Source organism: Scleropages formosus, chromosome 16, assembly GCF_900964775.1.
Source record: "Scleropages formosus chromosome 16, fSclFor1.1, whole genome shotgun sequence".
Lineage (NCBI taxonomy): Eukaryota > Metazoa > Chordata > Actinopteri > Osteoglossiformes > Osteoglossidae > Scleropages > Scleropages formosus.
In genome coordinates, this window is record NC_041821.1 from 152,557 (window position 1) to 168,663 (window position 16,107).

General features: G+C 52.4%; 2 protein-coding genes across 2 annotated transcripts; both read left to right on the top strand.

Annotated features, from left to right (window-relative positions):
• Positions 1-528: 528 nt before the first annotated feature.
• Positions 529-4,816, top strand: LOC114912429 (salivary glue protein Sgs-3-like; the record flags this gene model as incomplete). Its single annotated transcript, XM_029259254.1, has 3 exons — positions 529-736; positions 900-1,165; positions 4,745-4,816. Coding segments are annotated over 3 exons (546 nt in total), but the record flags the coding sequence as incomplete, so codon positions are not given.
• A 1,517-nt stretch (positions 4,817-6,333) lies between these two features.
• Positions 6,334-10,948, top strand: LOC114912430 (cell wall protein DAN4-like). Its single transcript, XM_029259255.1, has 6 exons — positions 6,334-6,387; positions 6,886-6,997; positions 7,562-7,678; positions 8,254-9,457; positions 9,705-9,734; positions 10,927-10,948. Exons 1-6 carry the CDS (start codon positions 6,334-6,336, stop codon positions 10,946-10,948), a joined length of 1,539 nt encoding a protein of 512 aa, XP_029115088.1.
• The last annotated feature ends 5,159 nt before the right edge of the window (positions 10,949-16,107 follow it).

The window sequence follows — 16,107 nt, forward strand, 5'->3', positions numbered from 1 at the left end:
CTACCGCGACGTCAACCACTACTGAAATGACAACTCCCACGACAACCGAAAGCATAACCACGCCGACCACTGCCGCGATGTCAACAGCTAATGCAATGACTACAACTCCCACAACACCAAAAGCATAACCATGCCGACCACTACCGCGCCGTCAACTACTACTGAAACGACTACACCTCCCACAACAACCGATAGCACCACCTTGCCGACCACAACTGCAACGTCAACTACTACTGCAACGACAACTCCCATGACAACCGAAAACAACCAATACGCAGACCACTGCCGCGGCATCAAGCACTTCCGCGACGTCAACTACTACTGAAACGACTACAATTCCCACGTCAAGCAAAACCACCACCACCCCGACCACTACCCGCAATGTCAACCACTACTGCAACGACTACAACTCTCACGACAACCGAAACCACCACCACGCCAACCACTACCGCGGCGTCACCCACTTCCGCGACGTCAACCATTACTGCAATGACTCCAACTCCCACGACAACCGAAAGCAGAACCACGCCGACCACTAGCGTGGCGTCAACTACTCCTGAAACGACTACAATTGCCACGACAACCGAAACCACCACCACGCCGACCACTGCCACGGCGTCAACTACTACTGAAACGACAATAAATCCCACGACAACCGAAACCACCACCACACCGACCACTACCGCGACGTCAACTACAACTGCAATGACTACAACTCCCACGACAACCGAAAGCAGAACCACGCCGACCACTAGCGTGGCGTCAACTACTCCTGAAACGACTACAGCTGCCACGACAACCGAAACCACCACCATGCCAACCACTACCCGCGACGCCGACCACTGCCGTGGCGTCAATTACTACCGCGACATCAACTACTACTGAAACGACTACAACTCCCACGACAACCGAAACCACCACCACACCGACCACTACCGCGACATCAACTACTACTGCAACGACTACAACTTCCACGACAAGCAAAACCACCACCACACCGACCACCACCACGCCGACCACTACCGCGACGTCAACTACTACTGAAATGACTACCGAAACCACCACCACACCGTCCACAGCCGCGGTGTCACCCACTACCGCGACGTCAACTACAACTGCAACGACTACAACTCCCACGACAACCAAAACCACCACCACCCCGACCACTACCGCGACGTCAACCACTACTGAAATGACAACTCCCACGACAACCGAAAGCATAACCACGCCGACCACTGCCGCGATGTCAACAGCTAATGCAATGACTACAACTCCCACGACAACCAAAAGCATAACCATGCCGACCACTACCCGCGCCGTCAACTACTACTGAAACGACTACAACTCCCACAACAACCGATAGCACCACCTTGCCGACCACAACTGCAACGTCAACTACTACTGCAACGACTACAACTCCCACGTCAAGCAAAACCACCACCACCCCGACCACTACCGCGACGTCAACCACTACTGAAATGACAACTCCCACGACAACCGAAAGCATAACCACGCCGACCACTGCCGCGATGTCAACAGCTAATGCAATGACTACAACTCCCACGACAACCAAAAGCATAACCATGCCGACCACTACCGCGCCGTCAACTACTACTGCAACGACTACAACTCCCACAACAACCGATAGCACCACCTTGCCGACCACAACTGCAACGTCAACTACTACTGCAACGACAACTCCCATGACAACCGAAACAACCAATACGCAGACCACTGCCGCGGCATCAAGCACTTCCGCGACGTCAACTACTACTGAAACGACTACAATTCCCACGTCAAGCAAAACCACCACCACCCCGACCACTACCGCAATGTCACCACTACTGCAACGACTACAACTCCCACGACAACCGAAACCACCACCACGCCAACCACTACCGCGGCGTCACCCACTTCCGCGACGTCAACCATTACTGCAATGACTCCAACTCCCACGACAACCGAAAGCAGAACCACGCCGACCACTAGCGTGGTGTCAACTACTCCTGAAACGACTACAACTGCCACGACAACCGAAACCACCACCACGCCGACCACTGCCACGGCGTCAACTACTACTGAAACGACAATAAATCCCACGACAACCGAAACCACCACCACACCGACCACTACCGCGACGTCAACTACAACTGCAATGACTACAACTCCCACGACAACCGAAAGCAGAACCACGCCGACCACTAGCGTGGCGTCAACTACTCCTGAAACGACTACAGCTGCCACGACAACCGAAACCACCACCATGCCGACCACTACCGCGACGCCGACCACTGCCGTGGCGTCAATTACTACCGCGACATCAACTACTACTGCAACGACTACAACTTCCACGACAAGCAAAACCACCACCACACCGACCACCACCACGCCGACCACTACCGCGACGTCAACTACTACTGAAATGACTACCGAAACCACCACCACACCGTCCACAGCCGCGGTGTCACCCACTACTGCGACATCAACTACTACTGCAACGACTACAACTCCCACGTCAAGCAAAACCACCACCACCCCGACCACTACCGCGACGTCAACCACTACTGAAATGACAACTCCCACGACAACCGAAAGCATAACCACGCCGACCACTGCCACGATGTCAACTACTACTGAAACGACAATAAATCCCACGACAACCGAAACCACCACCACACCGACCACTACCGCGACATCAACTACTACTGCAACGACTACACCTTCCACGACAAGCAAAACCACCACCACGCCGACCACTACGGCAGCGTCAACTACTACCGCGACATCAACTACTACTGAAATGACTACCGAAACCACCACCACGCCGTCCACAGCCGTGGTGTCACCCACTACCGCGACGGCAACTACTACTGCAACGACTTCTACTCCCATGACAACCGAAAGCAGAACCACGCCGGCCACTACCGCGACATCAACTACTACTGAAACGACTACAACTCCCACGACAACCGGCACCACCACCACGCCGACCACTGCCGCGGTGTCAACCACTACCGCAACGTCAACTACTACTGCAACGACTACAACTTCCACGACAAGCAAAACCACCACCACGCCGACCACTGCCGCGGCGTCACCCACTACCGCGACGTCAACTACTACTGCAACGACAATAATTCCCAAAACAACCGAAACCACCACCACACCGACCACTACAGCGACGTCAACTACTACTGAAATGACTACCGAAACCATCACCACGCCGTTCACTGCCGCGGTGTCACCCACTACCGTGACGTCAACTATTACTGCAACGACTACAACACCCACGACAACCGACACCACCACCAAGCCGACCACTGCCGCGGCGTCACCCACTACCCCGACGTCAACTACTCCTGAAACGACTACAACTGCCACGACAACCGAAACCACCACCACGCCGACCACTGCCACGGCGTCAACTACTACTGAAACGACAATAAATCCCACGACAACCGAAACCACCACCACACCGACCACTACCGCGACGTCAACTACAACTGCAATGACTACAACTCCCACGACAACCGAAAGCAGAACCACGCCGACCACTAGCGTGGCGTCAACTACTCCTGAAACGGCTACAGCTGCCACGACAACCGAAACCACCACCATGCCGACCACTACCGCGACATCAACTACTACTGCAAACGACTACAACTTCCACGACAAGCAAAACCACCACCACACCGACCACCACCACGCCGACCACTACCGCGACGTCAACTACTACTGAAATGACTACCGAAACCACCACCACACCGTCCACAGCCGCGGTGTCACCCACTACTGCGACGTCAACTACAACTGCAATGACTGCAACTCCCACGACAACCGAAAGCAGAACCACGCCGGCCACTACCGCGACATCAACTACTACTGAAACGACTACAACTCCCACGACAACCGGCACCACCACCACGCCGACCACTGCCGCGGTGTCAACCACTACCGCAACGTCAACTACTACTGCAATGACTACAACTCCCACGTCAAGCAAAACCACCACCACGCCGACCACTACCGCAGCGTCAACTACTACTGCAACGACTATAACTCCCACGACAACCGAAAGCATAACCACGCTGACCACTGCCGCGATGTCAACAGCTACAGCACCGACAACAACTCCCACAACAACCGAAATCATAACCATTCCGACCACTACCGCGACATCAACTACTACTGAAACGACTACACCTCCCTCGACAACCGAAACCACAACCACGCCGACCACTGCCGCGATGTCAACAGCTACTGCAACGACTACAACTCCCACAACAATTGAAAGCACAATCATGCCGACCAGTACCGCGACATCAACGACTACTGCAACGACTACATCTCCCACGACAACAGATAGCACCACCACGCCGACCACAACTGCAACGTCAACTACTACTGCAATGACGACAACTCCCACGACGACTAAAACCACCACCATGATGACCACTACTGTGGCCTCAGCTACTACTGCAACGAGTACAACTCTCACGATAACCGAAACCTCCACCATGCCGACCACTGCCGCGGCATCACCCACTACCGTGCCGTCAACTACTACTGAAACGACTACAACTCCCACAACAACCGATAGCACCACCATGCCAACCACAACTGCAACGTCAACTACTACTGCAACGACGAGAACTCCCACAACAACTGAAAGCACAACCACGCCGAACAGTCCCGCGACATCAATGACTACTGCAACGACTATATCTCCCACGACAACCGATAGCACAACCACGCCGACCAGTACCGCGACATCAACGACTACTGCAATCACTACATCTCCCACGACAACCGATAGCACCACCACGCCGACCACAGCTGCAACGTCAACTACTACTGCAACGACGACAACTCCCACAACAATTGAAAGCACAACCACACCGACCAGTAGCGCGACATCAACTACTACTGAAACGACTACAACTCCCTCGACAACCGAAAGTAGAACCGCTCCGACCACTGCCGCGGCATCAACCACTTCTGCGACGTCAACTACTACTGCAACGACTACAACTCCCACGTCAAGCAAAACCACCACCACCCCGACCACTACCGTGACGTCAACCACTACTGAAATGACAACTCCCACGACAACCGAAAGCATAACCACGCCGACCACTGCCGCGATGTCAACAGCTAATGCAATGACTACAACTCCCACGACAACCAAAAGCATAACCATGCCGACCAGTACCACGCCGTCAACTACTACTGAAACGACTACAACTCCCACAACAACCGATAGCACCACCTTGCCGACCACAACTGCAACGTCAACTACTACTGCAACGACGACAACTCCCATGACAACCGAAACAACCAATACGCAGACCACTGCCGCGGCGTCAAGCACTTCCGCGACGTCAACTACTACTGAAACGACTACAATTCCCACGTCAAGCAAAACCACCACCACCCCGACCACTACCGCAATGTCAACCACTACTGCAACGACTACAACTCTCACGACAACCGAAACCACCACCACGCCAACCACTACCGCGGCGTCACCCACTTCCGCGACGTCAACCATTACTGCAATGACTCCAACTCCCACGACAACCGAAAGCAGAACCACGCCGACCACTAGCGTGGCGTCAACTACTCCTGAAACGACTACAACTGCCACGACAACCGAAACCACCACCACGCCGACCACTACCGCGACGTCAACTACAACTGCAATGACTACAACTCCCACGACAACCGAAAGCAGAACCACGCCGACCACTAGCGTGGCGTCAACTACTCCTGAAACGACTACAACTGCCACGACAACCGAAACCACCACCACGCCGACCACTGCCGCGGCGTCAACTACTACTGAAACGACAATAAATCCCACGACAACCGAAACCACCACCACACCGACCACTACCGCGACATCAACTACTACTGCAACGACTACACCTTCCACGACAAGCAAAACCACCACCACGCCGACCACAGCCGTGGTGTCACCCACTACCGCGACGGCAACTACTACTGCAACGACTTCTACTCCCATGACAACCGAAAGCAGAACCACGCCGGCCACTACCGCGACATCAACTACTACTGAAACGACTACAACTCCCACGACAACCGGCACCACCACCACGCCGACCACTGCCGCGGTGTCAACCACTACCGCAACGTCAACTACTACTGCAACGACTACAACTTCCACGACAAGCAAAACCACCACCACGCCGACCACTGCCGCGGCGTCACCCACTACCGCGACGTCAACTACTACTGCAACGACAATAATTCCCAAAACAACCGAAACCACCACCACCACCGACCACTACAGCGACGTCAACTACTACTGAAATGACTACCGAAACCATCACCACGCCGTTCACTGCCGCGGTGTCACCCACTACCGTGACGTCAACTATTACTGCAACGACTACAACACCCACGACAACCGACACCACCACCAAGCCGACCACTGCCGCGGCGTCACCCACTACCCCGACGTCAACTACTACTGCAACGACTACATCTCAAACGACAACCGAAACCACCACCACGCCGACCACTTCCGCGCCGTCAACCATTACTGCAACGACTACAACTCCCACGACAACCGAAAGCACTACCACGCCGACCACTGCCGCGACATCAACTACTACTGCAACGACTACACCTCCCTCGACAACCGAAAACCACCACCACGCCGACCACTGCCGCGATGTCAACAGCTACAGCAAAGAAAACAACTCCCTCGACAACCGAAAGCATAACCATGCCGACCACTACCGCGCCGTCAGCTACAACTGAAACGACAACTCTCAAAACAACCGATAGCACAACCACGCCGACCACTGCCGCGACATCAACGACTACTGCAACGACTACCTCTCCCACGACAACCGATAGCACCACCACGCCGACCAGTACCGCGACATCAACGACTACTGCAACGACGACAACTCCAACGACGACAGAAACCACCACCACAACGACCATTTCCGTGGCCTCAGCTTCTTCTGCAACAACGTCAACTCCCACGACAACCGGAACCACCACCGCGCCGACCACTGCCGCAGCATCAACTACTACTGCAACGACAACAACTCCCACGACAACCGAAAGCATAACCATGCCGACCACTACCGCGCCGTCAGCTACAACTGAAACGACAACTCTCAAAACAACCGATAGCACAACCACGCCGACCACTGCCGCGGCGTCAAGCACTTCCACGATGTCAAGTACTACTGCAATGACTCCAACTCCCTCGACAACCGATAGCACAACCACGCCGACCAGTACCGCGACATCAACGACTACTGCAACGACTACATCTCCCACGACAACCGATAGCACCACCACGCCGACCACAACTGCAACGTCAACTACTACTGCAACGACGACAACTCCAACGACGACAGAAACCACCACCACAACGACCATTTCCGTGGCCTCAGCTTCTTCTGCAACAACGTCAACTCCCACGACAACCGGAACCACCACCGCGCCGACCACTGCCGCGGCATCAACTACTACTGCAACGACAACAACTCCCACGACAACCGAAACAACCACCACGCAGACCACTTCCGCGGCGTCAAGCACTGCCGCGGCATCAACTACTACTGCAACGACTACAACTCCCACGACAAGCAAAACAACCACCACGCCGACCACTACCGTGGCGTCATCTACTACTGCAATGACTACAACTCCCACGACAAATGAAAGCAGAACCACGCCGACCACTAGCGTGGTGTCAACTACTCCTGAAACGACAACAACTCCCACGACAACCGATACCACCACCACGCCGACCACTGCCGCGACGTCAATTACTACTGAAATGACTACCGAAACCACCACCACGCCGACCACTGCCGCGGCGTCAACTACTACTGCGACGTCAACTACTACTGAAACGACTACAACTCCCATGACAACCGAAACCACAACCACGCCGACCACTGCCGCGACGTCAATTGCTACTGAAATGACTACCGAAAGCATAACCACGCCGACCACTGCCGCGACGTCAACTACTACTGCGACGTCAACTACTACTGAAACGACTACAACTCCCATGACAACCGAAACCAACACGCCGACCAGTTCCGCGACATCAACTATTACTGCAATGACTACAACTCCCACGACAACCGAAACCACCACCACGCCGACCACTGTCGCGGCATTAACCACTTCCGCGACATTAACTACTACTGCAACGACTACAACTCCCTCGACAACCGATAGCACAACCACGCCGACCAGTACCCGCGACATCAACGACTACTGCAACGACTACATCTCCCACGAGAACCGATAGCACCACCACGCCGACCACAACTGCAACGTCAACTACTACTGCAACGACGACAACTCCAACGACGACAGAAACCACCACCACAATGACCATTTCCATGGCCTCAGCTTCTACTGCAACAACGTCAACTCCCACGACAACCGGAACCACCACTGCGCCGACCACTGCCGCGGCATCAACTACTACTGCAACGACAACAACTCCCACGACAACCGAAAGCATAACCACGCCGACCACTACCGCGACATCAACTACTACTGAAACGACAACTCCCACGACAACCGACACCACCACTGCGCCGACCACTGCCGTGGCATTAACCACTTCCGCGACATCAACTACTACTGCAATGACTACAACTCCCACGACAACCGAAACCACCACCACGCCGACCACTGTCGCGGCATTAACCACTTCCGCGACATTAACTACTACTGCAACGACTACAACTCCCACGACAACCGAAACCACCACCACGCCGACCACTGTCGCGGCATTAACCACTTCCGCGACATTAACTACTACTGCAACGACTACAACACCCACGACAACTGAAAGCACAACCACTCCGACCACCACCGTGACGTCAACTTCTACTGAAACGACTACAACTCCAAAGGCATTTGAAACCATAACCACTCTGATCACAACATTTATATCAGGTACTACAGAAATGACTACAACGACAAGGACAACCGAAACCACAACCACTCCGACCACTACCACGACGTCAACTTCTACTGAAATGATTAAAACTCCTAAGTCAATTGAAACCACAACCATTCCGACTGAAAACAGTACTCCTCCGACCACTGCCACGTCATCTAAAACTGAAACCAGCAGCACTCTGATCACTACTGCAACATCACCTACAACTGCATCATCAGCAATGCTTCCAGCATTGACAACAACTCCGACCACTACAGTTACACCAACAACAGTTTCCATGGCCCAGGAAACCATAACTGCCTTAACTGCTCTGACAAATGCAGCAGCAGGTGCAAATTCTGTAGCCACAAGTTTCTCTGGATTTACAAGTGCTGCATCCACATATATAGTGACAAAACTGCCATCAGATGCAGTGCAGACGACAAATATGTTAACAGCTACTCTTGCCCCAGAAACAGCATCCTCCACAAGATCTCAAACCCAGTAAGAATTCCTTTTGCATTCTTTCCATTAACTGCTTAGTTTCTAATTCTATCGTGCAATTGCGAACAAAGTGGAACCACTAATGCCAAGCATTTCAGGAAAATAATCCCATGACTCCGACACTGCCCCGCTACAGATATATTTACGACCGCTGACATTTCTCAAGGTGATCCAAGAGGCTGACGCGGTCTCTTCCTTCTCCATTGATTTTTTTTTTTGTTTGCTTGTTTGTTTGTTTCTCGTGTAGGGGATCAGCGCGTCTCGTCATCCTCCTGACGTTTGAAAATGCAAATCCATTGCTCAATGAGAGTGGCGTGCTGAACGCAACAAACACTTTCTTGGACTCGCGACTCACGGCCTCGAACAGCTCGCAGAGGCTCCAGAGTTACACTTATAAAGGTGAGTTTGCCAACACTGTACGCCACTCCTCATGTCCCCGATTTCGCCTTTTCCTTGGCGGCCGTCTGCAAAACGTGTACGTGTGGCAGGAAAGCAGTTTTATGCTATTGCTATTTTTTTGCACAAGTCTCAGGCCTGGGAGTCAGCGTGTTTCAGTGCTCACCGGAATCTGATTAACTGAACGTTATGGAAACGCATTAACGATGCCGGGCTCTCCCTCTCTCTTCCTCCTAGCACAGCTCCTGAAAGTACGGTGTTAGCCGTGCACCTTGCACCCAGAACAGGTGTTCCACCTGTACTGCTTCAAGTAGCGTAAAGCAAGGCTCAACATTGTATTTCCGCTGTTCTTCTAGAGGTGTCCAACAGCTCCTTTGTGCTCAACTTTACCTTCTCGATGGGGAACGTCACCATCTCTCCGAATGATCAGATCATGAATGCCACTTACAGCCAGATCCAGGACACCATCAATACTCTGGTGAGGTCGCCAGTCATCGCAGAGGACATAGGAGCCGCGCACATGTTCACACTCCGTCTTGGCGCTACAGCGAATGTAGCAGCAGCTATACTTTTGCGATTCCCTGGATATCGCAAGGCAGCACTTTTCACGCGTTTGCGTAGCTCTCGTAGGCTTCTAAGGCCGATTCTTGCCTAACCCGTCATCTCGTTTTCCTCTCTCGTTGGATGTTCAAACCCCAGATGAACAGAATGCTGAACAGTCAACCAGCAACTCCCGTCGTCTTTCCACGGGCAAATTTCACGTAAGTCACGTTCTCCCGGTGGCAAGCTAAATGCGAAGTGGCAAAAATTATGCCTTCCGTACACAACGTGCTTTTAGCACACCAGGAACATCTGGGCTACATTTTGATCAGATGAAGTCGGTGTTTTGTCCTGACAGGACTGCGTTTTCACTCTGCCGATTTCTGTTTCAGCGTGACGGGTGACCAGGTAGAGGCCGTCGTGAGTTACGCCGTTCGAAAGGGCGACGTCAGCAACCCGAGCCCTTACCTCTCCGAGATGCTGAGAATCAGCGGTACGTTCGGCATCATTGCAGCCGTCCCCCTGACGCACAGTTGCAACTCTTTCAACTTTTAATTGATATTGAACCGGCTGAGTTACGTAACTGTTTCCGTGATGCAACGGCAATTCCGCACGTTGCGATTCAAATGGGAACCTACCTGGCTTCTACCTACAGGTCTCGATGTTACCACGACAGCAGCAACAGCAACAGCAGCCACAACCCTTCCGACCGCAGCAGGAACGACTGGGTCTCAGACCACGTATGTTTCTTTTTTTGCGGTCTTTCCTTCAGCAATCTGCTTTTGCGGTCTCTCCGTGGTAATTTGAACACAGCCACGGACTTTCCAACACCGCGCGCTTCCGCGAAACAAGCCCATGACTCCGACACTGCCCCGCTACAGATATATTTACGACCGCTGACATTTCTCAAGTTGATCCAAGAGGCTGACGCGGTCTCTTCCTTCTCCATTGATTTTTTTTTTTTGTTTGCTTGTTTGTTTGTTTCTCGTGTAGGGGATCAGCGCGTCTCGTCATCCTCCTGACGTTTGAAAATGCAAATCCATTGCTCAATGAGAGTGGCGTGCTGAATGCAACAAACACTTTCTTGGACTCGCGACTCACGGCCTCGAACAGCTCGCAGAGGCTCCAGAGTTACACTTATAAAGGTGAGTTTGCCAACACTGTACGCCACTCCTCATGTCCCCGATTTCGCCTTTTCCTTGGCGGCCGTCTGCAAAACGTGTACGTGTGGCAGGAAAGCAGTTTTATGCTATTGCTATTTTTTTGCACAAGTCTCAGGCCTGGGAGTCAGCGTGTTTCAGTGCTCACCGGAATCTGATTAACTGAACGTTATGGAAACGCATTAACGATGCCGGGCTCTCCCTCTCTCTTCCTCCTAGCACAGCTCCTGAAAGTACGGTGTTAGCCGTGCACCTTGCACCCAGAACAGGTGTTCCACCTGTACTGCTTCAAGTAGCGTAAAGCAAGGCTCAACATTGTATTTCCGCTGTTCTTCTAGAGGTGTCCAACAGCTCCTTTGTGCTCAACTTTACCTTCTCGATGGGGAACGTCACCATCTCTCCGAATGATCAGATCATGAATGCCACTTACAGCCAGATCCAGGACACCATCAATACTCTGGTGAGGTCGCCAGTCATCGCAGAGGACATAGGAGCCGCGCACATGTTCACACTCCGTCTTGGCGCTACAGCGAATGTAGCAGCAGCTATACTTTTGCGATTCCCTGGATATCGCAAGGCAGCACTTTTCACGCGTTTGCGTAGCTCTCGTAGGCTTCTAAGGCCGATTCTTGCCTAACCCGTCATCTCGTTTTCTCTCTCGTTGGATGTTCAAACCCCAGATGAACAGAATGCTGAACAGTCAACCAGCAACTCCCGTCGTCTTTCCACGGGCAAATTTCACGTAAGTCACGTTCTCCCGGTGGCAAGCTAAATGCGAAGTGGCAAAAATTATGCCTTCCGTACACAACGTGCTTTTAGCACACCAGGAACATCTGGGCTACATTTTGATCAGATGAAGTCGGTGTTTTGTCCTGACAGGACTGCGTTTTCACTCTGCCGATTTCTGTTTCAGCGTGACGGGTGACCAGGTAGAGGCCGTCGTGAGTTACGCCGTTCGAAAGGGCGACGTCAGCAACCCGAGCCCTTACCTCTCCGAGATGCTGAGAATCAGCGGTACGTTCGGCATCATTGCAGCCGTCCCCCTGACGCACAGTTGCAACTCTTTCAACTTTTAATTGATATTGAACCGGCTGAGTTACGTAACTGTTTCCGTGATGCAACGGCAATTCCGCACGTTGCGATTCAAATGGGAACCTACCTGGCTTCTACCTACAGGTCTCGATGTTACCACGACAGCAGCAACAGCAACAGCAGCCACAACCCTTCCGACCGCAGCAGGAACGACTGGGTCTCAGACCACGTATGTTTCTTTTTTTGCGGTCTTTCCTTCAGCAATCTGCTTTTGCGGTCTCTCCGTGGTAATTTGAACACAGCCACGGACTTTCCAACACCGCGCGCTTCCGCGAAACAAGCCCATGACTCCGACACTGCCCCGCTACAGATATATTTACGACCGCTGACATTTCTCAAGTTGATCCAAGAGGCTGACGCGGTCTCTTCCTTCTCCATTGATTTTTTTTTTTTGTTTGCTTGTTTGTTTGTTTCTCGTGTAGGGGATCAGCGCGTCTCGTCATCCTCCTGACGTTTGAAAATGCAAATCCATTGCTCAATGAGAGTGGCGTGCTGAATGCAACAAACACTTTCTTGGACTCGCGACTCACGGCCTCGAACAGCTCGCAGAGGCTCCAGAGTTACACTTATAAAGGTGAGTTTGCCAACACTGTACGCCACTCCTCATGTCCCCGATTTCGCCTTTTCCTTGGCGGCCGTCTGCAAAACGTGTACGTGTGGCAGGAAAGCAGTTTTATGCTATTGCTATTTTTTTGCACAAGTCTCAGGCCTGGGAGTCAGCGTGTTTCAGTGCTCACCGGAATCTGATTAACTGAACGTTATGGAAACGCATTAACGATGCCGGGCTCTCCCTCTCTCTTCCTCCTAGCACAGCTCCTGAAAGTACGGTGTTAGCCGTGCACCTTGCACCCAGAACAGGTGTTCCACCTGTACTGCTTCAAGTAGCGTAAAGCAAGGCTCAACATTGTATTTCCGCTGTTCTTCTAGAGGTGTCCAACAGCTCCTTTGTGCTCAACTTTACCTTCTCGATGGGGAACGTCACCATCTCTCCGAATGATCAGATCATGAATGCCACTTACAGCCAGATCCAGGACACCATCAATACTCTGGTGAGGTCGCCAGTCATCGCAGAGGACATAGGAGCCGCGCACATGTTCACACTCCGTCTTGGCGCTACAGCGAATGTAGCAGCAGCTATACTTTTGCGATTCCCTGGATATCGCAAGGCAGCACTTTTCACGCGTTTGCGTAGCTCTCGTAGGCTTCTAAGGCCGATTCTTGCCTAACCCGTCATCTCGTTTTCTCTCTCGTTGGATGTTCAAACCCCAGATGAACAGAATGCTGAACAGTCAACCAGCAACTCCCGTCGTCTTTCCACGGGCAAATTTCACGTAAGTCACGTTCTCCCGGTGGCAAGCTAAATGCGAAGTGGCAAAAATTATGCCTTCCGTACACAACGTGCTTTTAGCACACCAGGAACATCTGGGCTACATTTTGATCAGATGAAGTCGGTGTTTTGTCCTGACAGGACTGCGTTTTCACTCTGCCGATTTCTGTTTCAGCGTGACGGGTGACCAGGTAGAGGCCGTCGTGAGTTACGCCGTTCGAAAGGGCGACGTCAGCAACCCGAGCCCTTACCTCTCCGAGATGCTGAGAATCAGCGGTACGTTCGGCATCATTGCAGCCGTCCCCCTGACGCACAGTTGCAACTCTTTCAACTTTTAATTGATATTGAACCGGCTGAGTTACGTAACTGTTTCCGTGATGCAACGGCAATTCCGCACGTTGCGATTCAAATGGGAACCTACCTGGCTTCTACCTACAGGTCTCGATGTTACCACGACAGCAGCAACAGCAACAGCAGCCACAACCCTTCCGACCGCAGCAGGAACGACTGGGTCTCAGACCACGTATGTTTCTTTTTTTGCGGTCTTTCCTTCAGCAATCTGCTTTTGCGGTCTCTCCGTGGTAATTTGAACACAGCCACGGACTTTCCAACACCGCGCGCTTCCGCGAAACAAGCCCATGACTCCGACACTGCCCCGCTACAGATATATTTACGACCGCTGACATTTCTCAAGTTGATCCAAGAGGCTGACGCGGTCTCTTCCTTCTCCATTGATTTTTTTTTTTTGTTTGCTTGTTTGTTTGTTTCTCGTGTAGGGGATCAGCGCGTCTCGTCATCCTCCTGACGTTTGAAAATGCAAATCCATTGCTCAATGAGAGTGGCGTGCTGAACGCAACAAACACTTTCTTGGACTCGCGACTCACGGCCTCGAACAGCTCGCAGAGGCTCCAGAGTTACACTTATAAAGGTGAGTTTGCCAACACTGTACGCCACTCCTCATGTCCCCGATTTCGCCTTTTCCTTGGCGGCCGTCTGCAAAACGTGTACGTGTGGCAGGAAAGCAGTTTTATGCTATTGCTATTTTTTTGCACAAGTCTCAGGCCTGGGAGTCAGCGTGTTTCAGTGCTCACCGGAATCTGATTAACTGAACGTTATGGAAACGCATTAACGATGCCGGGCTCTCCCTCTCTCTTCCTCCTAGCACAGCTCCTGAAAGTACGGTGTTAGCCGTGCACCTTGCACCCAGAACAGGTGTTCCACCTGTACTGCTTCAAGTAGCGTAAAGCAAGGCTCAACATTGTATTTCCGCTGTTCTTCTAGAGGTGTCCAACAGCTCCTTTGTGCTCAACTTTACCTTCTCGATGGGGAACGTCACCATCTCTCCGAATGATCAGATCATGAATGCCACTTACAGCCAGATCCAGGACACCATCAATACTCTGGTGAGGTCGCCAGTCATCGCAGAGGACATAGGAGCCGCGCACATGTTCACACTCCGTCTTGGCGCTACAGCGAATGTAGCAGCAGCTATACTTTTGCGATTCCCTGGATATCGCAAGGCAGCACTTTTCACGCGTTTGCGTAGCTCTCGTAGGCTTCTAAGGCCGATTCTTGCCTAACCCGTCATCTCGTTTTCTCTCTCGTTGGATGTTCAAACCCCAGATGAACAGAATGCTGAACAGTCAACCAGCAACTCCCGTCGTCTTTCCACGGGCAAATTTCACGTAAGTCACGTTCTCCCGGTGGCAAGCTAAATGCGAAGTGGCAAAAATTATGCCTTCCGTACACAACGTGCTTTTAGCACACCAGGAACATCTGGGCTACATTTTGATCAGATGAAGTCGGTGTTTTGTCCTGACAGGACTGCGTTTTCACTCTGCCGATTTCTGTTTCAGCGTGACGGGTGACCAGGTAGAGGCCGTCGTGAGTTACGCCGTTCGAAAGGGCGACGTCAGCAACCCGAGCCCTTACCTCTCCGAGATGCTGAGAATCAGCGGTACGTTCGGCATCATTGCAGCCGTCCCCCTGACGCACAGTTGCAACTCTTTCAACTTTTAATTGATATTGAACCGGCTGAGTTACGTAACTGTTTCCGTGATGCAACGGCAATTCCGCACGTTGCGATTCAAATGGGAACCTACCTGGCTTCTACCTACAGGTCTCGATGTTACCAC